The sequence below is a fragment of the Tursiops truncatus genome, chromosome 7, assembly GCF_011762595.2.
Source record: "Tursiops truncatus isolate mTurTru1 chromosome 7, mTurTru1.mat.Y, whole genome shotgun sequence".
Lineage (NCBI taxonomy): Eukaryota > Metazoa > Chordata > Mammalia > Artiodactyla > Delphinidae > Tursiops > Tursiops truncatus.
In genome coordinates this window covers 61104487-61131889 of record NC_047040.1, presented here as the reverse complement: position 1 = coordinate 61131889, position 27403 = coordinate 61104487, and the positions used below count along the sequence as shown (strand labels likewise).

General features: G+C 37.1%; 1 protein-coding gene across 3 annotated transcripts in view; it reads right to left on the bottom strand.

Moving 5' to 3' along the window:
- Positions 1-27403, bottom strand: part of TLK1 (tousled like kinase 1) — a 210917-nt gene that overhangs the window by 77113 nt on the left and 106401 nt on the right. For all 3 annotated transcript variants that reach the window (XM_073807580.1, XM_073807579.1, XM_019922783.3), the window contains exon 3: positions 6738-6809. In XM_073807580.1, the coding sequence (XP_073663681.1) occupies positions 6738-6809 (72 nt within the window). The remainder of the gene's footprint in view (positions 1-6737; positions 6810-27403) is intronic.

Genomic DNA, 27403 nt, shown 5'->3' with positions numbered 1-27403 from the left:
ATGTGGGATCTTCCCGGACCGGGGCTTGAACCCATGTCCCCTGCATTGGCAGGCGGATTCTTAACCACTGCACCACCAGGGAAGCCCTATATTCAGTCTTATATTCATTCACAAATAACCAACCACAGTAAGAAATAAAACAGAAAAATATATTCTAGGACATCTGAAAGAAAAGGTAGGGAGGAGGTATGGTTATGGTATTAATATTATAAATTATAAATTCCAAATGAGCTACAAGATAATTTATCTCAGCATCTTGGGGTAAGGTACAGTGGGGACAGCAACTGTACAGAATTTAGAGAAAAGTGAAGATGATCTTCGTGTTTAGAGAGGGAAGGGTCCTGCAAGGAGAATGGCAAATGGGTGGATCCAGGCAGGTTCTGAAACTTGGAAAACATTGATAAAAGGAAATATGGGCTCCTTCTCTCATCATCATAAAATAATCTGAACTTTCAGCCAGTAGATAAGGTGCACAGACCATGTCTCTAACTCCTTCAGGCATTCTAAAACATTTAAATGAGTGACCCCTCTCCCCTGTAAACTACTTCCTTGTCTCTCCCATAAATTTTTTATCATTCTCCTCACACCCCCAACCTACTCATGATTCTTCCTTCAGTTGATAACCTCTATTTTCACTGTGAAGAAAGAGAAAGGTTATTAGGTATGGAAATTCATCTATCAGAGGAAAGGATGTTCTCAGTCAGTCCTGTCCACAACTAACCCTGTCCTCCCAGAGTCTGGAACTCACCATTCATACCACTTCCAGGAAAAGTTTAGTTTAGGACCTCCCTGGTGGCACAGTGGTTAAGAATCCACCTGCCAAGGCAGGGGACACGGGTTCGATCCCTGGTCGGGGAAGATCCTACATGTCGCGGAGCAACTAAGCCCGTGTGCCACAACTACTGAGCCTGCACTCTAGAGCCCGCGAGCCACAACTACTGAAGCCCGTGCACCTAGAGTCTGTGCTCCAAAACAAGAGAAGCCACCGCAATGAGAGGCCCACGCACCTAAAAGAAAAGTAGTCCCCACTCACCGCAACTAGAGAAAACCCGCGCGCAGCAACGAAGACCCAACGCAGCCAAAAAAAAAAAAAAAAAAAGTTTAGTTTAGTTTCTCCTCTCTCTTCAGCACTTTGCTTGTCCTTATCCCATCACAGGTCTGCTATAATCCCTTCCCTAGCACATAACAGGTCAAGTCTGTTAGACTCTGGATACTGCCTCCTTTTCACAGTCAAGATTCTTCCAAGAGTAGTCAATATATGCTCACTTTCCAAGTGCTCCTTAATCAACTAATATCTGGCATCTTGCTCCCATTAGTCTACTAAAAGTAAGCCTAAGTGACAAACTCTTAGTCACTTTTTAGTCATTATCTTAATTGACTTCCATAACATCTAATTCTACTCATTATTCTCCTCCTCTTCTTTCTCATCTTTCATCCACCTCCTTACCTGCTACTACTCTTTCTCTAGCACACATGTCTCGCCTGCTCACATTTCCTAGCATTACACACACTATCAGGATGAGTTCATCTGCAAAAGCAGTTCTTAAACTTCTGGGTCTCAAAATCCGTCTACAAACTCTTAAAAACTGTTGAGTTCCCCAAAGAGCCTTTCTTATGTGGGATATAACTACTGTTACTTACCATTTTGGGATTTAAAACTAAAACAATTTTAGAACACCAGAATACACAATCCATAAATCATCAGAATAATGATATCATCACATGTCTTACAGCCTTTGGAAATTTTCACTGTAAACTCACGGAGAAATGAAAGTTAAAAAGCCAGGGCTTCCCTGGTGGCGCAGTGGTTGAGAGTCCACCTGCCGATGCAGGGGACGCGGGTTCGTGCCCCGGTCTGGGAGGATCCCACATGCCGCGGAGCGGCTGGGCCCGTCAGCCATGGCCGCTGAGCCTGCGTGTCAGGAGCCTGTGCTCCGCAACGGGAGAGGCCACAACAGTGAGAGGCCCGCGTACAGGAAAAAAAAAAAAAAAAAAAAAAAGCCAAATATGTCTTAGCATTACTGTAAAAGAGCAAATAATGTCTTAGCCCTGTTTGTATGCCAAAACCCACTAAGTCTTCATCTTTAGCCTGACCTCCTTCCTGAGCTCCAGACAGCTCCTCTGCCTTGGTCATTTCATAGGTATTCAAACTCAGTGCTGTCCAGAATTTAATTCATTACCTTCTATACTAACCTATTCATCTTCTTTCTGTGTTGTCTATCTCACTCAAAACCACTACCATTCACCTAAAGCTAGCTACCTTTAAATAATCCTAGGCTCCTCCCCTTCCTTCTTTACCCTCATTCAGTCTTCAAACCCTACTGCTTCTACTTTTTTTTTTTTTTTCCCTTGCGGTCCATGGGCCTCTCACTGCTGTGGCCTCTCCTGCTGCGGAGCACAGGCTCCAGATGCGCAGGCTCAGTGGCCATGGCTCACGGGCCCAGCCGCTCCGCGGCATGCGGGATCCCCCCAGACCGGGGCACGAACCCGCGTCCCCCGCATTGGCAGGTGGACTCCCAACCACTGCGCCACCAGGGAAGCCCTACTGCTTCTACTTTTAAAATCTAGTGGAATCTGAGAGCTTATCAGAAATGCAAACACTCACTCCAGACCTGTAAGAATCCTTGGTAATTCACTTGCGTATTAAAGTTTGAGAAGCATGGGCCTGAGTGGTGATAGCATCAATAGTTACAAAATCCAAAGAAGGCAGAGCCCAAAAGGCAAACTTGAGAACACTGTAATTAGAACCCCCACTTGAAGTTTTTCTTCCTGTTAAACCTTGGAGTTTTGTAAAGGCAGCAGCACTCCTTAACTAAATGGTCTTTCCAACTTAGGTATCACCTCCCTCCCATCCTATCCTATACATTGCACCCTGAGGGAGCCTTCTTCATCTCTACTTGTTTTGTTTCCTCTCCTTTCATCTCCTAGAAAGAAGTCCAAATCCCTTACTATGAAATACAAGAGCATTCAAACCCTGACCCCTGCCTATCTTTCACCATTCTTACATATCTTCTCTATACCACAAGTTTACAAACCAGATGAATCACCCAGGCAGCTTGGTTTTTTCTTTTTTAAGCTCCTCAGGTGAGCTAAAAGGCAGTTAGGATTGAGAACCACTGCCTTACATCTTGAACAAAACTATGTGCCATGCTTCCATGGAAAAGCAAAAGCACATCTTAGTGCTTCTGCCTGCTTTCTTCTCATACTTTGCCCTTGTCCTCTGGGATGAATCCATAGGCTTTCTTAACAACTTAACTATCACCTGTTCTATTTTTTTTAAGATAAAGAGACTAGTTTTTTTTATTAATTAATTAACTTATTTATTTATTTTGGCTGTGTTGGGTCTTTGTTGCCGTGCACAGGCTTTCTCTAGTTGTGGCAAGCAGGGGCTACTCTTCGTTGCAATGTGCGGGCTTCTCATTGCGGTGGCTTCCCTTGTTGTAGAGCATGGGCTCTAGGAGTGCGGGTTTCAGTAGTTGTGGTGTGTGGGCTCACTAGTTGCAGCACGCAGGCTCTAGGGTGTGTGGGCTTCAGTAGTTGTGGCATGCGGGCTCTAGTGCGCAGGCTCAGTAGTTGTGGTGCACGGGATTAGTTACTCTGCGGCATGTGGGATCTTCCCAGACCAGGGTTCGAACCCGTGTCCCCTGCATTGGCAGGTGGATTCTTAACCACTGTGCCACCTGGGAAGTCCCTATCATCTGTTCTTTGAGGGAAGACCTCTCTTTCTCTTCCTTCCCTACCTCTCGCCTGCAGGCAGATGGAATTAGGGGTTTCTTGCTCTTTGCTCCTATAGTACCTTGTGCTTACATCTATTATAGCATAGCTCACACTGTTTATGAAACAGTTTGTCCTACTAGACACTGATCTCATGTGAAAGCAGGAATCGTATCCTATTCATCTTTATATACTCCGTGCTTGGGCACAGAGGCTAGAAGATAATAGATATGTAACAAATGCTTACTGAAAAATTTTGGAGACCGTTGAATAAACCTACAGTGATGTAAAATAAAGCAAAACAAGACCAACACCTTCTTATCTACTAGACGATTTCATTATAAAAAAAAAAAAAACCTTTCTGTTTAACAATTCTACATTTAGAAATAAAAGGCAAGTTTAATTCATATATAAACTGCAGTGAAAATTTTCAGTTGAAGTAGATTTAATCAACCCAACAGTCAATATCAGATGCTTTTCACTTTTAATAGTAAAAGGACAGATGAAAACAAGAGGGTTCTGAGTGTCTGAAAACAGTATTAAGAAGAGGATAGAAAGCAGGGCGTTATTAGTAGGTTAACATCTTCATAAATACTAAGAGGAAGTCACAGATAATATCCAATTGATGAACCAAAAAAGATATGCATATTATTTATATTAAAATATGGAAATAAATACCAGGAAGAAAAGCTAAGAGAATGGAGAGCAGGGTGGGGTAAGGGTGAGTGGTAGAGAACTACTATTAAAAAATAATAATAATAAACCTTTCAGCACTGTTTGTCCATAAAAACAAAAACTGTTATTTTTAAAAATCTGATGGTTCAGGGGATGGATTACCAAAAGAATAAAATGACATCAGCAGACAACGAAATACTACATAAACTTTACTATTAGGTGTACTGGGGAAAAAAAGAAGTACTTCTATCCTGCAGCTGTTTACTGCCAACAACTTTATTCATGACTTATAGGAATATCTGTATCGAGATGTATATGAAATTTCACCCCAAGGGAGTCCATTAAGGCATCTAGTACAGAAATAAAACCTGGGAACCATTTTCCAGACAAATCACTTCTTAAATGGAAAGACAGACCACCCCCCAAATTTCCTTCTTCAAATTTTAAGGAAAACATATAATCCATAGTCATTTCCAAAATATTATGCCACTTAACTTAACCATTATTTTGCAGAAATTCCAGATACAGAACACAAAACAGCAAAAGCCAAAAAATTTTAAGATTTTTCTATTGTGTCCCCAAATGTCAAAATTTCTACACAAATAAAGCTAAGTACATCCAATGGTGAACCAAATTGTATTTTAGTGCAAATACCATTATGGTCTTTAAAAAAAAATGGTTTTTAACCTAAGAACATAGCCAAAAGTGAGCCTTAGAATTCTTTTAAGGGAAGTGGTATTTTCTTACAAACTGATCCTTTTGGAAGAATTCAAATATTGCATCTACCAACTCATACTGAGAATACAGATACCTATAAAGAACATAGAAATATATAACCATTACATGTGGTCTAACTTTTACTATGTTTTTCTATTAAAAAAATCCATCAGAAACACTAGATTTGGTGAACAGAAAAGAGAAATATCTAAAATTATTTTATTGCCCTTCATAACATAAAAGCCTATGAAAAGAGGAGGCATGTGAAATTACTATATAGACCCAAATCTGTGGCAGTATCAAGAAATGTTCCAAAATCCAGGAAATATAAAGTGAAAACATTCTTGATATGGTTTTTGAAAAAAATGTACTTTGACAAGATCTAAACCTACAATTTTTAAGGACTTCATGTGTGTTAATTTGATAAAAACTAAACTGTGATAATCTGGTGCTACAGGGGCTACTAACGCTTACCTCAAGGGAACCTACTGCAGATAAAGTCCCGTCACTTGCACAGTCCTTTCAGCTGCCTGCCAGTTGTCTCTGTGGAAGGGAAAGCCTGATGAGTGAGAGCCCTATGCCACACTCCTTTGGAGTGTCAGGGTGCCTGCACAGAACTCCACAAAACTGTCTACCTAGAGATTCCTAGATGCTTTCAATAACACAGGGCTTAAAAAGATGCCACCTTTGATATTCCCCTTCCACTGAATACCAAAACCAAATGCCTAAGAGTTACTGGGTGCTAATGACCTATGGTATTATTATCATGGTGATATATCTATACTAACCCAAGCAGAAAAAAGACTAAAATGGATCAAGCAGAAGTTAACATTGACAGGACACACACACACACACACACACACACACACACACACACACACACACACACACACACAAATGTTGAAAAGTAAATGACAGAACTCCATAATCTGAGAAGAGGAAATATTACAGACTGTATCTGCAAAAAGTGAAGTTGCAGCATCAACAAATGAATGCTACTACCCAAAGAACCTCCTGTCTAAACATTTTTTAAAATGCCATCAAGAATATCATGCTCAACGTGAACTATACCATAGATCCAAATACCTACTTATAAAACTCCATATATTTTCTTAGTGGGGAGAGTAAGTGGGTGGGGGAGGAGGGGATTTTTCAGATATCTTAAAATATGTAAAGTGAAAACCAACAGCATGAAATCCCACAAGAAATTTCAAAAAGAGAAAAAAAATGTGTTTCTGTATCTCAGAAAGTAAACCAACCTTTACTCAGGACCAAACTAAGAGGGAAGTAGAACAAGAAATAATAGAAAACTGCAAAATACAACGTATTGCAAAACCACGTTCATCTCTTAGAATTATGAATGGCTAGTAACTTAAGAATATCTGTCAATACCATTAATGTACAAGTTCACCTACATAACCAAAGAAACTATATTTTCTTTCTAATGTCCAATACAGTCTTCGGTTTGAATGCTCTGCTTCATAAAACAGAATAAAATGCTCCTACAAAAAACTTAACAAGGATTAACCTTTAGCACAAGTATTAAAGAAGGAAAAAAAATAATTAAAAAAAAAACAGTGATTCCAACTTTTACTTATTAATAGCACCATATTTAAAATGAAGTTACTTACCTCTGATTCTTTGTCACTCAAAGATCCCAAGCTTCCAAAACTGTGATTAGAGCTTTCATTATTTGTTGAGGCCTGTTGAAAATTTTTAAAAAGGTAAAAATTAGGAGTAATTTTAAATGGAACATTTTACAAAGTAAATAATGTCTTTATAATTAAAAATAAAATGATTCCTTTAAATAGGGAAGACAAACGAAGTAAAAATAAGAAACACCAACTTCTTAACACTATACTTGGAAAGTTTTATCAAATCAATAAAGTTCTGCTGTGTTTCAGGAACTGACTTGTGTAAGCTGACTTTTTAGAATATCAAATTCAGAAGCAAAGGAAGTGAGATGTTGTTAGGATAAAAAGATCCCTAAAATTACTACCCAATGTATAAAAACTAATGCTTCCTTTAACTGAAAGTATTATTTGTGTTCCTTAATTTTCATCACGATCTTATGAAATTCCATCATATCTCACCCACACCCCTTTGCCTCTTCATATTAACAAACTGGTCAATCTCTGGTTTCTGTTTGTTTGGGTTTAGCCTTTTAAAAAAATCTTTTACTAACTTGACCATTTTAACTGTGTCACTCAAAGAGTGTTTAAATTTCCTTTACAATATTTTTTGAACTGTGACAGTAATGAACTATCACTATGGCGGATAACATTTTCTGTTTCCAATATGTTTCTATGATGGTTATTACTTTGTCGACTTTTTTGGACCATCAGTACATTAGATCAATGTCTTCCAGGAATGTTTAGACCAGGCAGACTATAGCATATATGCCAAAGATGACATATGAATGAACTTCATCTACAAGCAGGCCAGGTGGTACCCGTTTCCCTTCAATTTGCCAGAGTAGCTGCTAATACTACCATTACGAGGTTGCAAGTTAGCCTATAATTACCCTTAGACTGACTAATTTCCAAACTGATGACTGATATGATACATTGCATATATGTCCAGTGCTATGCTGGACACTGTAAAGGCTATTTTAACACAAAATAGCATTTGAACTAAGATTCAAGCACTAGAGGAATTATAATCTAATTAGGGCAAGATTATCAAACTTGAAAAAGAGAACACCATAAACAGCAATTAATAAGTGATAAATTATAAAGATTCAAGGACAATGGAGGCAGTGGCAACGTTTCTGAGCATCCCTAAATCCCCAAACCCACATACAACATTTACAACAAAATTGGGTGACAAGGAAATCTACATAAATCTCCCTAAAACAGCAAGTGGGAACAAATCACCAACAACCATAGAACCTGCATGGTATGAGAAGCAGCAGAAGAAAACAGAGTGTCTGACACATCTGAGAACAGAGACTCCCAAAACAGCTATAACTGGGTTTCTGCATTTTCCTGAAGTCTGAAGTTGGGGCAGTTAGCCTCTATGAACTCTTAAAACTGATCCTTCACTAACAGTGTCACAATGAGGATAAGCTACTGAGCATGGAATCAAAACTGAGCACATTACGTACAATGAAGATTAAGGAATGAGAATAGTGGGGAAGGGAGCAAAGCCTTAGAAATCATAGAAAGCAAATGCCACACTTTTTTTTTTTTTGCGGTACGCGGGCCTCTCACTGTCCTGGCCTCTCCCGTTGCAGAGCGCAGGCTCCAGACGCGCAGGCTCAGCGGCCATGGCTCACGGGCCCAGCCGCTCCGCGGCATGTGGGATCTTCCCGGACCGGGGCACGAACCCGTGTCCCCCGCATCGGCAGGTGGACTCTCAACCACTGCGCCACCAGGGAAGCCCCAAATGCCACACTTTTGAAGAGTTCCCAAAAACAACAGTAGAGGGGGCTCTGTAAGAAATGCCATCCTAAACCATAAAAAAGTAAGCAACAGAAAATGATGTAGGTCAATCCTATGAAATTATAGGGGAAAAAAAAAAGATACAGAATTACATCCTGATAATAAAAGCATATCAGAAATATATGCCCACGAAATAGGTGAAAATTATAACTACTTAAAAATGAGATAAAAGTCATTACAAAAATGACTCAAGACGTGCAAGAACGACATAAATCAGATTTCAAAAAACTCAGAAATAAGGTAACAGAACTCAGAAAAGCATTAGAAATTGAAAAAAATTTTTTCAGAAATGAAGATTAGGGGCTTCCCTGGTGGCACAGTCCCTGCCGATGCAGGGGACATGGGTTCGTGCCCCGGTCCGGAAAGATCCCACATGCCGCGGAGCGGCTGGGCCCGTGAACCGTGGCCGCCGAGCCTGCGCGTCTGGAGCCTGTGCTCCGCAACGGGAGAGGCCACGACAGTGAGAGGCCCGCGTACCACAAAAAAAAAAAAAAAAAAAAAAGAAATGAAGATTAAGCCTGAATGAACACAAGAGAAAATACATACAACAGATAATGCTTTAAGAGAATGAGAAGGTAAAATGGAGGAACAGTTTCGAAATCAAAAGAAATGAAGAGATTAAAAGGATGAGAGAAAGCAACAACTTAATGAAGTAACAAGGATCCAACATTCAGATAACAGAAGTCTTTAAAGAGCACTACCGTAAGAGAATAAATAGTAAAGACTATAATTCAAGACAACTTTCTTGAAAAAAACAAAACCTGAAACTACTGACCGAAGCACTGTGTACACTTAAGAATTCAGCCCAGAAGGCCAACATCTAACTTTTCAAAGGCAACACTTTATTTATGCCAGAAGAAAACAGAGTAACATATTTCAGATATTCAAGAAAGAAAATCTGAATTAAGTGTCTTATATTTGGTAAAATTGATTTTTATCACATGGAAGACACAGATAAACTTAACGTAAGGCCAAAAATTGGGAAACACTGGCTCCCATGAGCCCTTCCGAAAGAATCTAGAGAATAAACTTTAGACAACCAAAATGAATAGTTTCAACCTAACAATTTATGGCAAGCAATATTATTATTTACTTGTTGATAAAGACTAAATGAGAAAGTACAAGGAAGAGAGTATAAAATTTAATGGCTAAATGCATGCAAAGTTGTTAACACAATTTTTAAAAAAACTGTGCTATGGAAATTCATGGAAAGCACAAGCAAAAAATGTTTTAACTATTTTCCATAATCTCTTTGGTCATTGTGATAGTACACATTGTTGAGACTGCTGTGTATGTGAGATATAGAAAGGAGTAAATAAATAATTATGTGATATTCTAATTCTATCATCTGCTTTATGTCCTTCAGAACCACAATTCTTGGTATAGAAGAAAGAAGATACAGATGTAAATAAAAACCTTATAGTTCTGAATTGAACTGGAAATATTAATATAAATACATGAGATTTTTACTTTTTAAAACAAATCCTGCCATGAATAATAACAGAATACCTCTTATCACACCAACATTCCCTCAGACAATAAATTCTGGAAAAAATATAAATAACAACTACCTGAAGGCAGCTGAGCAGCCAAAAATAGGCAGAATCTGGTTAGGAGACAATATTTGGAAGGAGGAAGTAGAACTGGATGGGTTTCCTGTTTTTACAGCTTTTGCCTGAGGGAAAACCCCTAGATTGAGCTGCACAGAGCAGTTGAAATGTGAATCAAAAGATGCAGTCTTACTGGCTTGAAAAGCAGAGTTTGGAGCTACCACAGCAGCTGAAAAGTAAGAAGGCACATACTGGAAAATAAAGAACCACAGAGAGAGAACCACAAAGAGAGAGAACCACAAAGAACTCTACCCATGTCTCTGACTGGTCACTGTTCTATGCAAGAGTGGATTAGACTCGAAGCAGTCCAGGTAAGACTAAAATGACTTAGAGACATCAGCTGCCATCCTCCATGGGGAGACAGTTTAGATTTCAGTTCAGCCAAGTTAATTGCTTGCTAATACAAATAATAACCAAAATATTAACACTCTCCAGAAAAATACACTAAACCCCAGAGTCACTATAATGTATCATTCACAGTATGCAGTATATAACAGAAAATTTCTAAGCGTATGAAGAAACAAGAAAATGTTACCCATACTCAAGAGAAAAGACAATCAATAGAGACCAACCACAAGGTAACCCAGGTAATTGGAATTAACAGACAAAGATCTTAAAGCAGCTACCTGCAAGTACGTTCAAGACACCAAGGGAAAATAAACTTATAAATAAAGGAAAAAATTGTAAATTTCAGCAGAGAAATAAAAATATAAAAAAGAGCCAAATGCAAATAGCAAAACTGAAAAATCCACTTTCTAAAATAAAATATTCACCGTATGGGATTAACAGCAGAATGGAGAAAGTACTGAAGATAGATCAAAAAATTATTCCAACTAAAAAATAGAGAGAAAAATATTGAAAAGCAGTTGTCTGTTGGACACTATTAAGTAGTCTAACATAAATGAATTTGGAGTCATAGAAGGAGAGAAAAAGGAGAAAGAAAAAAAATTGAAAAAGCAATAGGAAGAAAATTCTAAACACTGGTGAAAGACATAAATTTACAGATTGAAGTAGCTCACTGATGTCCCCAAACAGGATAAGTACAAAGAAGATCATACCTAGGTACATCATAGTCAAACTGCTGAAAACCAAAGATTAAAAAAAACACCTTACCTCATACCTGTTAGAGTGGCTATTATCAAAAAGACAAGAAATAAGAAGTGTTGGCAAGGATGTGGAGACAAGGGAACCCTCCTACACTGCTGGTGGGAATGTACTGGGTTGGCCGAAAAGTGCCTTCGGTTTTTAAGTAAAAATAAGACACATTTTTCATTTTCACCAAGAACTTTATTGAAAAACGTATTCACCCTTTTGTTCCACTACCTTCCGCCATTTTTCAGGCAACTTCATAATTTCACCTTCCCAAAATTTTTTATCTTTTTGAGCAAAGAACTGTTCCAGGTGCCTTTTACAGTCTTCCAAGGAACCGAAATTTTTTCCATTAAGAGAATTTTGTAAAGACTGAAGTAAATGGAAATCCAAAGGTGCAATGTTTGGTGAATATGGAGGATGAATCAGAACTTCCCAGCCAAGCTGTAACAGTTTTTGCCTGGTCATCAAAGAAACATGCGGTCTTGCATCATCCTGATGGAAGACTATACGTTTTCTGTTGACTAATTCTGGACGCTTTTCGTTGAGTGCTGCTTTTAGTTGGTCTAATTGGGAGCAGTACTTGTTGGAAATAATCATTTGGTTTTCCGGAAGGAGCTCATCACAGAGGACTCCCTTCCAATCCCACCATATACACAACATCACCTTCTCTGGATAAAGATTGGCCTTTGGTGTGGATGGTGGTGGTTCATTTCACTTGCCCCACAATCGCTTCCTTCCGTTCCACATTACCGTACAGTATCCACTTTTCATTGCCTGTCACAATTTGTTTTTAAAATGGAACATTTTCATTATGTTTAAGTAGAGACTTGCATTCGGAAATACAGTCAAGAAGGTGTTTTTCGCTTAACTTATATGGAACCCAAACATCAAAGCGATTAACATAACCAACCTGGTGCAAATGATTTTCAACGCTTGATTTGGATATTTTGAGTATGTCGGCTATCTCCTGCATGGTATAACGCTGATTGTTCTCAATTAATGTCTCGATTTGATCACTATCAACTTCAACTGGTCTACCCAACCATGGAGCATCATCCAGCAAGAAATCTCCAGCACAAAACTTCGCAAACCATTTTTGACATGTTCGATCAGTCACAGCACCTTCTCCATACACTGCAGAAATCTTTTTTTGTGTTTCAGTTGCATTTTTACCTTTCTTGAAACAATAAAGCATAATAGGCTGAAAATGTTTTTCTTCCATCTTCAGTATTAAAATGGCTACACAAAAATTCACCAATTTTGGTAAGCCTTTTTTTTAAATGCACGCTGATATGACAGCTGTCACATATAATCTAACAAAATTGTTTGGAATGAAGTTAAAGACAACTAACTGCTACTAGAGCCATCTTATGGAGAAAAATGAATGAAACTTTTGGCCAATGCAATAAACTGGTGCAGCCACTATAGAAAACAGTGTGGAGTATCCTCAAAAAATTAAAAATGGAACTACCATATGATCCAGCATTTCCATTTCCAAGTATTTATCCTAAGAAAACAAAAAGAGTTAACTAAAAACGATATCCGCAACCATAAACAAGACCAAAAGACAACCTTCAGAATGGGAGAAAATATTTGCAAATGAAGCAACTGACAAAGGATTAATCTCCAAAATTTACAAGCAGCTCATGCAGCTTAATTAAAAAAAACAAACAACCCAATCCAAAAATGGGCAGAAGACCTAAATAGACATTTCTCCAAAGAAGATATACAGATTGCCAACGAACACATGAAAGAATGCTCAACATCATTAATCATTAGAGAAATGCAAATCAAAACTACAATGAGATATCATCTCACGCCAGTCAGAATGGCCATCATCAAAAAATCTAGAAACAATAAATGCTGGAGAGGGTGTGGAGAAAAGAGAACAGCCTTGCACTGTTGGTGGGAATGTAAATTGATACAGCCACTATGGAGAACGGTATGGCGGTTCCTTAAAAAACTACAAATAGAACTACCATACGACCCAGCAATCCCACTACTGGGCATATACCCTGAGAAAACCAGAATTCAAAAAGAGTCATGTACCAAAATGTTCATTGCAGCTCTATTTACAATAGCCACGACATGGAAGCAACCTAAGTGTCCATCAACAAATGAATGGGTAAAGAAGATGTGGCACATATATACAATGGAATATTACCCAGCCATAAAAAGAAACGAAATTGAGTTATTTGTAGTGAGGTGGATGGACCCAGAGTCTGTCATACAGAGTGAAGTCAGAAAGAGAAAAACAGATACCGTATGCTAACACATATATATGGAATCTAAGGGAAAAAAAAAAAAGGTCATGAAGAACCTAGGAGCAAGACGGGAATAAAGACACAGACCTACTAGAGAATGGACTTCAGGATATGGGGAGGGGGAAGGGTAAGCTGTGACAAAGTGAGAGAGTGTCATGGACATATATACACTACCAAACGTAAAATAGATAGCTAATGGGAAGCAGCCACATAGCACAGGGAGATCAGCTCGGTGCTTTGTGACCACCTAGAGGGATGGGAAAGGGAGGGTGGGAGGGAGGGAGATGCAAGAGGGAAGAGATATGGGAACATATGTATATGTATAACTGATTCACTTTGTTATAAAGCAGAAACTAACACATCATTGTAAAGCAATTATACTCCAATAAAGATGTTAAAAAAGAAAAAAAAAACAATGGGAAAAAATGATATCTGCACCCCAATGTTCACTGCAGCATTATTTACAATAGCCAAGACATGGAAGCAACCTAAGTGTCCATCAATTGATGAATGGATAAAGAAAATGTGGTGTGTGTGTGTGTGTGTATATATATATATATATATATATATGAATACTATTCAGCCATTAAAAAAGGGAAATCTTGCCATTTTCGATGACATGGATGGTCCTAGAGGACATTATGCTAAGTGAAATAAGTCAAAGAAAGACAAATACCTTCTGATCTCACTTATTTGTGGAATCTTCAAAAACAACAAACAGAAAAAAACCCCAAGCTCACAGATACAGAGAAGAGACTGGTGGTTGCCAGCAGAGGGGGGGGTTGGGGGGGTGGGTAGAGGGGAGAAATGTATAAAAGGGGTCAACAGGTACAAACTTCCAGTTATAAAATAAATAAGTCTTGAGGATGTAACAGCATGGCAACGATAGTTAATAATACTGTATTTGCATATTTGGAAATTGCTGAGAGAGTAAACTTTAAAACTCATCACAAGGAAAAAAATTGTAACCAAGTATGGATGTTAACTAGGCTGCGGTAATCACATTGCAACATATACAAATATGGAATCATTATGCTATACACATGTAATCTACTCTTACACATAATCTAATCTTACATGTAATGTAATCTTAAATGTTACCTATACCTCATTTAAAACTTTATGATTTTTTTTAAAAAAGAAAAGAATCTTGAAAGCAGCCAGAGAAAGATAACATATTACATTCATGAGAACAAAAAAGGATATGACTGATGGCTAGCTTGTCATAATGATATTGGAGGTCAGATTTCATCTCTGGAAAAGGTGAGCCAGGGAGAACTCTGGATTGAGACACATAAGGCACAGCTGAGGAAAGAGAAGACATTAAGTGCATGTCTACACACTAAATGAAGAGACTCAGCACCTTCCTGTGCTAAATTCTGGAAAGTTAGCAGCCAAACGTAAACTCTACAGGCTGGAGAGTACAGAATTTCTCTCTAGGAAAATAAACCATCTCAAGAGACAAGACTTACAGACACCAAGAATCAAAAATCTCTCAGAAAAATGACCCAGCCAAGTCATCCTACTGTAATAAGTCCTGCCTACTTAAACAATACTTCCAATAAGTGTTTCAGTGCCAAAAGCATAGATATGCAAAGCCCAATATCACCAGATGTCTGAAAAATATAAACAAATATTTTTTTAAAACCCATAAGAAAAAGACAATCCAGGGAGCAGGAAAAAAATTCACATAGAACTATTACTAATATCCTAGTGACAGCCAACTACGAAAATGAAACATTTCAAGAACAACCGAAGGGGACTTTTCCTTCTGGTCCAGTGGCTAAGACTCCACACTTCCACTGCTGGTTGGGGAACAAAGATCCTGCATGCTGTGCAGTGCAGCCAAAAAATAAATAAATAAATAACATTTTTTGTAATTAAAAAAAAGAACTACCCCCCTCCCCCAAAAAAACAACCACCTGGAAATTAAAAACATGATAGCTGAAACACACAGGAAAAAAAAAAAAGGATGAATTCAAAGATAAAATTGAAGAAATCTTTCCAGAAAGAGACCAAAAAACCTCAAAAAAAGAAAACTAGAGAATCAGTCCAAGAGGTACTGCTCCAAATGAGAGTTCCAGAAAAAAAAGAAAGAGAAAATTAATCAGCTAAAATTATCAAAGAAATAATTCAAGACTTTTCAAGAAGTGAGAGAGTAGCATTGACATATATACACTACCAAATGTAAAAAAGATAGCTAGTGGGAAGCAGCTACATTGCACAGGGAGATCAGCTCGGTGCTCTGTGACCACCTAGAGGGTTGGGATGGAGATGCATGAGGGAGGGGATATGGGGATATATGTATACATATAGCTGATTCACTTTATTATACAGCAGAAACTAACACAACATTGTAAAGCAATTATACTCCAATAAAGATGCTAAAAAAAAAAAAGGAACTGGAAAACATTAGTTTTTGGATTGGAAGGACACACTTTTGAACCAAGTACACTGGTTCAATGAAGATCCATACCAAGGCACATTATAACAAACAAATTGAAATGCCAAGGATTTGAAGCTTCTAAAGAAGACTAAACAGGAATACCTACAAAGGATCAGGAATGAGAATGGCACTTGAGTGCTCAGGAGTAACACTGGAAGCTAGAAAGCAATGGAACAATGCCTTCAAAATTCTGTTAAAATGATTTCCAGGGATTCCCTGGTGGCGCAGTGGTTGGGAATCCGCCTGCCAATGCAGGGGACGCAGGTTCGTGCCCCAGTCCGGGAAGATCCCACATGCCGCGGAGCGGCGGGGCCCGTGAGCCACGGCTGCTGAGCTTGCGCGTCCGGAGCCTGTGCTCCGCAACGGGAGAGGCTACAACAGTAAGAGGCCCGCGTACCGAAAAAAAAAAAAAAAAGGATTTCCAACCTAGAATTCTACACCCAAACTAACAACCAAGTGGGAAGAGGAGAATATGCAAGGTCTCAAAAATCTGACTACCCATTTACCTTTTCTCAGGAAGTGACTAGAGAATCTGCTCCACCAAAACAAAAGAATAAACCAAGAAAGAGGAAAATATGGCATACAAGAAACAGGAGCTCAAACATGGGACAGACACAAAAAGAATTTCCATGATGACAAAGAAGAGGGATTCCAGAATGACAGGCACCCAGAAGAAACAGAGTAACTAGCCTAGGTAAGAATGGAAGAATGGAAGATTTCAGGGGTATGTCTACAGAAATATAAGAATAAAATAAATAAATTTATATTTGAAAATGAGAGGTTTACACACCTCTGCTGGAGATTATATGGATGCTTACACTGAACACTAACAAACTAAAGCAATAAATCAACTCTAGGAAAAACAAAAAGTTGTAAAAAAGAAGAAACGTAATCATGGAATCTCACAGCTGTGAATAAAATTTAGTCATAACATAAACAATGAAATAATGACCTAACCCAAAACTAAAATATTTCTAAATCAGGATAGGGTCAGGGAAGTTTGAGTATTTCTACAGGGGTAGAGGGTTGGATCATTTAAGAGTTAACTCCTCATCTTCTATAACAGGAAGTCAATAAATATCTGAAACTGAAAAAAAAGAAAAAAGACAAAGAACTATAATAGTCTTACTTAGAAACACAGACATAAATAAAACATATATAGTATAATAAATAAAAAGCTACAGGTGAGAAGGACTGCCTCTATGAAGAATAAATGTAGGGTTAAAAGAATGGAGCATGCTTCTACCAATTTTCATTATAGGCTTGGTAGGACAAGTTGACTTTTAAAACTCTGACCATGGACTGTATGTCTTTTCCTTCTTGATCTGTAGGAATTCTTTACATATCCTTGGTATGAATCCTCTATGACTTGGCCTTTCACTCATACATTGGTATCATCTGAACACAGTTTCATTTATCAAATGGTTTCCTTTATGGCTAGAGCCTTTTGTGACCTATTTATGAAATCTGTCATTATTCTTATTAAAGCTTTATTATTTTTCACATTTAGATCTACAGTCACTTGAAATTGATTTTTCTATCATGGCAAGAAATGAAGGTCGAGTTGTTGTTTTTTCCCCATGTGGATATCCAATTGATCCAGCATCATCTATTATAAAAGACGACCCTTTCCACACCGCACTGCTGTGTCACCTTTGTCATATATCAAGTTACTATATATGAACGGCTCTGCTGCTGAAGTCTATTCTGTTCCACTGGTCTATTTTTCTTTCCTGTGTCAATATCACAGTGATGTAATTCTACTCCTTGGTATATAACTAAGAGAACTGAAAACATATGTCTACACAAAAACTTGTATCAGAGTGTTCACAGCAGCATTATTCATGTCAAAAATGGAAACAACCCAAATGTCCACCAATTGATGGATATACAAAACGTGACACACATCAATACAATGAAACATTCAGTTATAAAAAGAAATGAAGTATTAATACATACAACATTCATGAACCTTGAAAATATTATGCCAGGTGAAAAAAGCCAGACACAAAATGCTATGTACTATTATTCCATTTATATGAAATGTTCAGAAGAGAAAAATCCATAGAGACAGAAAGTAGACTAGTGGTTGCCAGGGGATGAAGTGTAGGGTAGGAAAGCAGGGGAATGAGGAGCTGCTGTGAATGTTTATAAGATTTCTTTTTGGGGTGATAAAAATATTCTGGACTTAGTGGTGATGGCTACACAGCTTTGTGATATACCAGAAACCACTGAAAAGTACACCTTAAAAGGGTCAATTTTATGGTATGTGAATTATATCTCAATACAAAAAGTTTCAAGTTATTGAGGAAAAGGGAGCACAGTTGGGGGGGAGTGTGACAAAATATAGTACATAATCATTTATACATTCAGACATACAGTATGTGCACATGCAAGCACACACAGACTTTTGAAGCCTTCAAAGCGAGAATAGAGCTGTTTTTTTTGCAGACATTCATGAGACATTTTTTAAAATATAAAAGCAACACAGGCACATAGAAAAAATTTCATTACAGAAATATAAATATTTCCCTCCCGCATTAGTCCTACTATTCAGAGGCAACAATTTTTTTTAATTTAACTTAATTAATTAATTTCTTATTTTTGGCTGCGTTGGGTCTTCATTGCTGCGCACGCGCTTTCTCTAGTTGCGGCGAGTGGGGGGCTACTCTTCCTTGCAGCGCGTGGGCTTCTCATTGTGGTGGCTTCTCTTTGTTGTGGAGCACAGGCTCTAGGCGCATGGGCTTCAGTAGTTGTGGCACTCAGGCTCAGTAGTTGTGGTCAGGCTCTAGAGCACAGGCTCAGTAGCTGTGGCGCACGGGCTTAGCTGCTCTGCAGCATGTGGGATCCTCCCAAACCAGGGCTCGAACCCATGTCCCTTGTATTGGCAGGTGGATTCTTAACCACTGCGCCACCAGGGAAAGTCCAAGAGGCAACAACTTTTTTAAAAAATTGTTTTTAATTAAAATTTTCAATAGGTAATGCAAACAAACTACTTCAGTTCATTTCTTATCGTCTTTCTAAGGCTGTATGTCTACACTAACAAATTAAATATACGTTCATTGATTCCTCCCTTCTTACTCAAAAGATAACGTTATGCAGACCGTCCCACATCGCTTTCTTTTCTCTTTATGTTGGAAAAATTCCAAATCAATACATAGCTTCTTCATTCCCCTTTTCCTTTGCTACTTCCTTTCTTTCAAACAGGTGCGGAGTATTCCACTGGATGTACTACATTTCAATAATTCTTTATTGACCTTTCCATAAAAGATGAAGAATTTAGCTCACTGGCATCACAACTTCCCCTTCTTCCTGATATATTTTTATTTTCAAATCCTCAGTTACTTTCACTTCAAATAATAAACAAACTTTTTTTTCTTTAACTTTAAACTGTGTATGACTCCTTAATATGTAAAATAAAATAAATCTTTACATTTCCTCCTTCTCCCAACATGTTAGCTACACTATAACTTTACAGCAGTACAATTTATAACATTTACCTTTACCTCCTATCTGTATTCCTGCAACAGAGCCACAAACTCATGCCACAAGGATCTGTGGCAAGTAAAATTAACAGGTGAAGTAGGCTTGGGATAAGAAAAAAAAGTGGCATATGATAGAATAACAATTCTTTCTCTTCCAATTTTTGTTATCAGCTATGAACACTGAATTAGCAAATGGTGAATCCTTGATGTTAAGGGAAATACAGGATTAGGTTCCTGCAACCTTCTCGTCACAAGTTCATCAACCAATCAACACATAACATTGTTTTGTTTTTTGTTTTTTTATATATATATATCTTGGCTGTGCTGGGTCTCCATTGTGGGCTTCTCTCTAGTTGTGGCACACAGGCTTAGTTGCCGCGCAGCATGTGGGATCTTAGTTCCCTGACCAGGGATCAAACCCACGTCCCCTGCATTGGAAGGCAGATTCTCAGCCACTGGACCACCAAGAAAGTCCCCATAACATTGTTTTATATAAAAGTGTGTTTCTGTTTAAAGACCCCTTGTTTAATACGTACTGTCAATTCATTCACATTGAATTCATGGCCAACAACACTGTAACTCATGCCTGAATGAAGCTAATCTAACAAGCATATTTTCCCCCTAAGGCACATCACAGTCTTCTTGTGCTTAGAACACTAGATAACACTTAACTACTACCCTGAGGGGCTATTTTAAACAGTAAAACTACCAACGAAAAGCACAAAAATGTGAAAAACATGGCATTAAGTAAACTGAGAAAAGAATACTTGTTTACAGTATGAGAGCTGAAAATGTAGGCAGAGTGTCACTTTATTCAGGCGACTCAAATTTTTCACCACTCTGCATATGCACAGGCCCGTGAATGACCAGCAAAAGCAATGTAAGTATTGGTTTTGAAGTTACAAGTAAGTTGAATAAAGAGTATTGATTGTGTGTATCTATCAAATCAAGCTTATAATCATATTGTGCAAATCCTGTATAGCCTTGCTCTTTTATATATGTTTGAACAGTCAAAATCCAGAAGAATTATATTAAAATCCCTCAATATAGCTGTATTTTAATAAATTTACCATGTATTTTTAGAACTGTTTGTTATATAAAAGTTTATAACTGTCATATCTTTTTTATGGATGCTTAGTCCTTAAAAAATATCTACCTTTGTTTCATTCAGGCATTTGGTTTTGAAGACTGTTTCATTTGATACTCATTCATGCATTCAAAAATAATTATTGAGGGCCTTAGTATTGTTGTAGATGCTAGGGATATAGCAGTGAGAAAAAAAAAACACTTAGGTCCAAGTGCTCATGAAGTTTACGTTATAAGAAGGGAAACAGACAATAAACAAACATATAAATATTTAGTAATATAAAAGGAACCAATAAGTACTTTAAAAAAACTAAGTAGAGAAAGGGGAGTGGTATAGGTATCATACCTATACATAGAGCAGTCGAAGAATGCCACTGTAAAGAGGTGACATTTGAGCAGAAGCTTGAATACAGTGAGAGAGAAGTGTGTTTGAGGCAAATGGCAAATAAACCAGTGTGAGTGCAGTAGTGGGACAGTTATTAGTTGAATAGGGTAGTCTAGAACTAGATCAGAAGGTCTACTTAGAGCACTGAATTTTATTTTAAATGTGATGGGAAGTCTTTGGAAGGGTCTGAAGTTGGAGAGAAACTGATCTCAAATTTGTATTTAATTCTACTTTCTTTTACTTTATGATTATCAGAACTATTTTCTTTCCAGTTACTTCCAATCTTTGTCATTTTGGGGGGATGTTTCCTGTCAACAGCCTAAAGATGGATTCTCATTTATTATCATAATATATACTTGGCTTTATTTCTTCCATATTATATAATCGCAGGTAAAAATAGAGTATTTTTGTTTGCTCTTTCTCTCTTCCTCACTTTTATTAGACTAAATTTCTTTTTGTTCCTCCTCCTATACCCTATCACAGTAAAAGTTCTATGTACAGTATCTCTGTTGCTTGTGCTTATTACTTTCCTACTTTTAGCAAACATATAACCCTATTCTTCTCTATAGACAAATTAATGAATTATTCTGTAGTCCTAGATGATTTTCTTACCTTTCTCGCTGTTCCTCTTCTCCCAGAGCATGATCACTATCAGAAATATGATCCTTCAAATGCTTTTATTTCCACATTACAAACTCCCGGTGTCACTATTATTAAAATTTGCCCCTATTAATACTGCATTTCACAGGCACATTATCACCATCAATTTAAATAAAAACACTGTAAGAGTCATTGCTCACCACTACATTACATTCTATAAGCTTTACCGTTATTTATTTATTTATTTATGGCTGTGTTGGGTCATCGGTGCCGTGCACGGGCCTACACTTGTTTTTAAATTTAAATGAGTATTTTTAAAATACAAGCTTACCCCCCAAAGAACAGTAAAACCAACATTAATTCAATATCATCATCCAACATACAGTCCATACTCAAATTTCCCCTGTTGTCTCAAAAATGTCATTTAAAACTGTTTTTCTCCCAATCCAGGAGCAAATTAGAACCCACGGAATCACAAATTGCATTTGGCTACTAAGTCTCTTTCGTCTCATCCAACCTAGAACAGTCCCTCTGCTTCCCTTTGTTCTTCATGGCACTGAATACTTTTAAAGAGTCCAGGCCAGCAGGATGTCCCAGGAGTATTTCCTCATGATTAAATTCAAATCAAACATTTCCAGCATGAAAACTACAGGTGATGAGTGTTCTTCCTATTGCATCACCCTCAGGATACATATAATTTCAGGCTCTCTGTGACACTGCCAATGCAAAGCTTGACCTTACCTATTATGGTGGTAACCAACAAATCTCTCCTTTTTAAAGGCATATTTTCTCTTTTATAATTAATAACTAATCTATAGAGTGAAACTTTGAGATCTTGTAAAACACTGTTCTCCAAAACATTTTACTAAATGGTTTTAGCATCCATTGATGATCCTTACCTTAATCAATAATTATACTAGGAAATACTGTGTTGATTTTCTGATTCTATATTCCTTCTACATTAGGTAACATTCTTCTAAGAGACTGCCACATAACAATAAGCATACCTAGCTTGGTTCCTAAGTACCATTCCCCACTAAAATGAAGCAGGGCTCTTTGAAAAGGTCTGTTCACATTCAGCACAGAGACCACAGTGATACTAAAGAGAGATGGTAGAGATGTGTATGTATACATAAGCATAAAATTGGCAAAAATATTTATCTTTCTTAAATCTAGATAGAGTATACTAGTATTCTTTGTAAAATATTTTCAATTTTTCTAAAGGTATAGTATTTTTTTCAAAGTAAAATGTTGTTTAAAAAACAAACAAAAGGGCTTCCCTGGTGGCGCAGTGGTTGAGAGTCCGCCTGCCGATGCAGGGGACACGGGTTCGTGCTCCGGTCCGGGAAGATCCCACATGCCACGGAGCGGCTGGGCCCGTGAGCCATGGCCGCTGAGCCTGTGTGTCCGGAGCCTGTGCTCCGCAACGGGAGAGGCCACAACAGTGAGAGGCCCGCATACCACAAAAAAACAAAACAAAACAAAACAAACAAACAAACAAAAACCGGGGGTAGGAGGGGAGACCCTGCAGGAATGCATAAATATCAGTTTGAGAGAACAGAAATAAAAAAATGGGTATAGAGTGTCATCATAAAACCAAAACTAGAATATGTAACTTTAAAACATCAGGAAAAACTCCATTTGTCCAATGGAAAGCAACGAGTAGAAGGGAATAAAAGTCAAGTCCGATTAGAAGATATCAGCCAATAGATGGCAGAACCAAGTCAGAAAATAAAAATAATTATAATGGACTAAACCCACCATTTAAGAGATAAAAATGCTCATATTCCATCAAAAAAAGTTGACATATTGTCTACAAGAAACACACTTAAAAACAATAAAAATTAAAGAATAGAAAAACATATACCTAACATGAACCAAAAGAAAGTTGAGGATAGTATTCTTAAGATTTGAAAAAAACAAGTATTTAAAAAAAAATTATATAGTCATGAAACGAAAAGAAGATATATGCATGTAAAAATATAGCCTCAAAATACATCAAGCAAAAACTGATAAACTACAAGCTGAAATGCATAAAGCTGAAATTTATACATCAATAATCACAGTTAAATACAATTAGGAGCTATTAGACATGAAATGTTTATAAAACAGGGCACATTTCAGGATTGATGCCATATGAACTATATTTTGAAAATGTAATGCAATAAATTATAAGTCTGTAACAAAAGAATAGCTCAAAATAACTAATAATCTAAGAGGAAGGAATATACAAATGTTTATAGTAGCTTTATCTGTAATTCTTAAAATATTGAAAGTAACCTAAATGTTCCTTATCTAGAAGAAATGGATTAAAAAGAACTGCGGTATACTTTTACACACTACTATATAAAAAATAGATAATCAACAAGGACCTACTGTATAGCACAGGAAACTGTACTCCATATCTTATAACAACATATAATAGAAAAGAATCTAAAAAAGAATATATTATACATATATATGTATATATAACTGAATCTGCTGTACATCTGAAACACAACATTGTAAGTCAACTATATTTCAGTAAAAATTTTTTTAAAAATTGTATATTTTATACAATAGGATACTATTAAATAATAAAAAGTAACTATTGGTAACATTACAACAACATGAATGAATCTCAAAGAAATGCATTAAGCTAACTTATAAAAAGTCAGACTCAAAAGGCTACATATTTACAATACTTACCCCATTTATATGACATGCTTGCAAAGGCAAAACTATAAAAACAGAAAACAGATCAGTGGTTGCCAGAGGCAACCTAAAGGGGTAGAGTGCAAAAGGACACCGGGGAGTATTTTGGGAACTATTTTATATCTTAATTGTGGTGGGAGTTACACAATTGTATACATTCACAAAACTTATAGCAGAACTATATGATAAAAAGGGGTGAATTTTACCCTATGTAAATTATACATAACTTAATAAAAACCATGGGGGGTCTCTCATAACCAAACACTTAAAATCTATACATTTTATCGTATGTCAATTCTGTCTTTATATAAATAAATAAATAATCTGATTCATTCAACTCAATAGCTGGAAGAACAGCCACGAAGCAAATCCAAAGTAACAAGTAAATTATGATGATAGAAATCAATGGGGGAAAAAAAAGTGAAATAGATTAAAACTAATATCTGTTTCTTTGATTAGTCAGAGCTCTGGCAAGAATGAACAGAAAAGGAGAACTGAAAGAATAAACGGAAATGAAATAACAAAGGAGATTTTTTAAAGTGTTATAACCATACACTAATAAGTTTGAAAAGCTTAATTGAAATAGATTAATAAACTAAGTAATATTAAAGAAATTTAAATGGTAGTGAAAGACCTTCCTTGCAAAAAACCCCAGGCCAAGACAGTTTTACAGGTAAATGTCTACTCATCTTCCCATGAACATTTTGTACCACATACAGGATGTTGAAAAAACTGAAAATAGTGAAAGAAGCAGCAGTTCATTTTATGGGGCTAGCTAGTGTGACACTGTTTTATAAAACAGACAAGGTAGAGTGATGAAAATGTTCTGTACCTTAAAAGGAACATGGATTACTACGAGTGCACACATTTGTCAAAACTCACTAAATTATTACTCTTCAGGTCTGTGCATCTATTTCTCTTATAAGCATATATGTAAAAATCCTAACTAAAATAGTTAATCATGTATTAAATCCAAAAGTATTTTTTAATATTTATTTATCTTTATTCTTTTGGCTCTGTCGGGACATCGTTGCAGTGCATGGGCTTCTCTCTAGTTGTGGCGTGAGGGTTTTCTCTCTCTAGTTGTGGCGTGCATGCTCCAGAGCGCATGGGCTCTGTAGTTTGTGGCATGCAGGCTCTCTCACTGAGGCGCGTGAGCTCAGTAGTTGTGGCGTGCAGACTTATTTGTCCCACAGCATGTGGGATCTTAGCTCCCTGACCAGAGATCGAACCCGCGTCCCCTACACTGGAAGGCAGATTCTCTACCACTGGACCACCAGGGAAGTACCCTAATAAAGTATTTTTTAAAATAGTGTATCAGGGACTTCCCTGGTGGCACAGTGGGTTAAGAATCTGCCTGCCAATGCAGGGGACGTGGGTTCGAGCCCTGGTCCAGGAAGATCCCACATGCCGCAGAGCAACTAAGCCCATGCACCACAACTACTGAGCCTGTGCTCTAGAGCCCACGAGCCACAACTACTGAGCCCACATGCCACAACTACTGAAGCCTGCACGCCTGGAGCCCATGCTCCACAACAAGAGAAGCCACCACAGTGAAAAGCCCGCACGCTGCAATGAAGAGTAGCCCCTGCTCGCCACAACTAGAGAAAAGCCCATGTGCAGCAACGAAGACCCAACACAGCCAAAAATGAATAAATAAATAAAATAGTGTATCATAACCAAGTAGGGTTTATCACAGCAATGCAAACTTCAACTTTTTTTAAAATTTGTTATACTTATTATTTTTAAAACAAACAGAAACTTAACTAACCAGTAACAGAAAAGTTCTTCTGTAATTTGGTCATGGTTATATACACAAAACCTGTAACAAACACAACACTTAATGGAGAAACTTTAGATGATTCCTTCTCAACAAGACATAGTACTGAAGCTCATGACCAATATAAAAAAAAAAAAAAATTGGGGGAAGATAACTATTTGTCTTAGAGAAACCTAGAGAATCAACAGAGTAGTACAACCAATAAGAGACCAAAAGCAAGACTGCTACATACAAGACCAGCCTATAAAAATTTTAAAAAATTCTAGGTCAGCAATAGCCAACTAGAAAATATAACAGAAAATACTTCAGCCACAAAAACTTTAAAGTATCCAGGAATAAGCCCCCAAAATTCATAAAAACTAGCCAAGAATTCTTAAGACCTCTACAGAGAGAACTGAACAAATGGAAAGACATTTCATGTACTTGGATGGGACAACCTAATCTTATAGATTTCAGTACTCCCAAAATTAATCTATAAATTCAATGCATTCAGAATAAAAATTCCATTTGAATCTTTTAAGGAAAAAGATACAAATAAGTTATTACAGAAGAATAATCCCCAAATGCTAACAAGCAAATAAAGAGATGCTCAAATTTTACATGAGGGAATAAAGATCCATAAATAATTAGGTCAACCTTACAAAAGAAGATTAAAGGAGAGACTTGCTCTACCATATAAAGGAGACATACCAAAATACAACTGTATTCTTTTTTATGTGATACTGGCACAAGAACACAGAGAGACCACCAGAACATTAGAGAAATCTCAGACACAGATTGGTATATACACATGGCAACTTAATATATGATACAGGTGCCAGCACAAGTCAGTGGGAAAATATGGATAATTTAAGAAGCATTGTGGAGAAAACTGGTTTACTACATGGAGAAAAATAAAACTCGATCTCTATCAATACTATGTAAAAGATAAGGCCTCGGACTAAAGAGTAAATATAAAAGTAAAACTGTACAATTAATAAAAGGAGCTGTAGAATATCTTTGTGCCTCAGGGGTGGGGAAGAAGTATTTAACTTTTAGAATACCATCAGAGTCCACTGGACCCAATTTTAGTTTTTTAGCTTCTTTTTCAAGTAATTCTGTTTATAATAATTAATATTTCAGGACTTTTATTCTTTCTTAGAGATAATCCATAGAATAAAACTAAGATTTATTTTTAATAGAATAAAACACATTCTAGCTTGCAATTAATTACCAGATGTCCACTGGCCTTTCATCAATCTACAATACATTATGGGATCTTACTGATCTTACTTTTCCTATATTTTGTTATTACACCATCCTAGGAACTCATCATTACTTATCACTGTTCATCAATTATTCCCAACTATGCTAATACAAAGAAAAACCACTAAAATAAAAAGAAAATGGAAGAATGATGGTATGATAGGCAA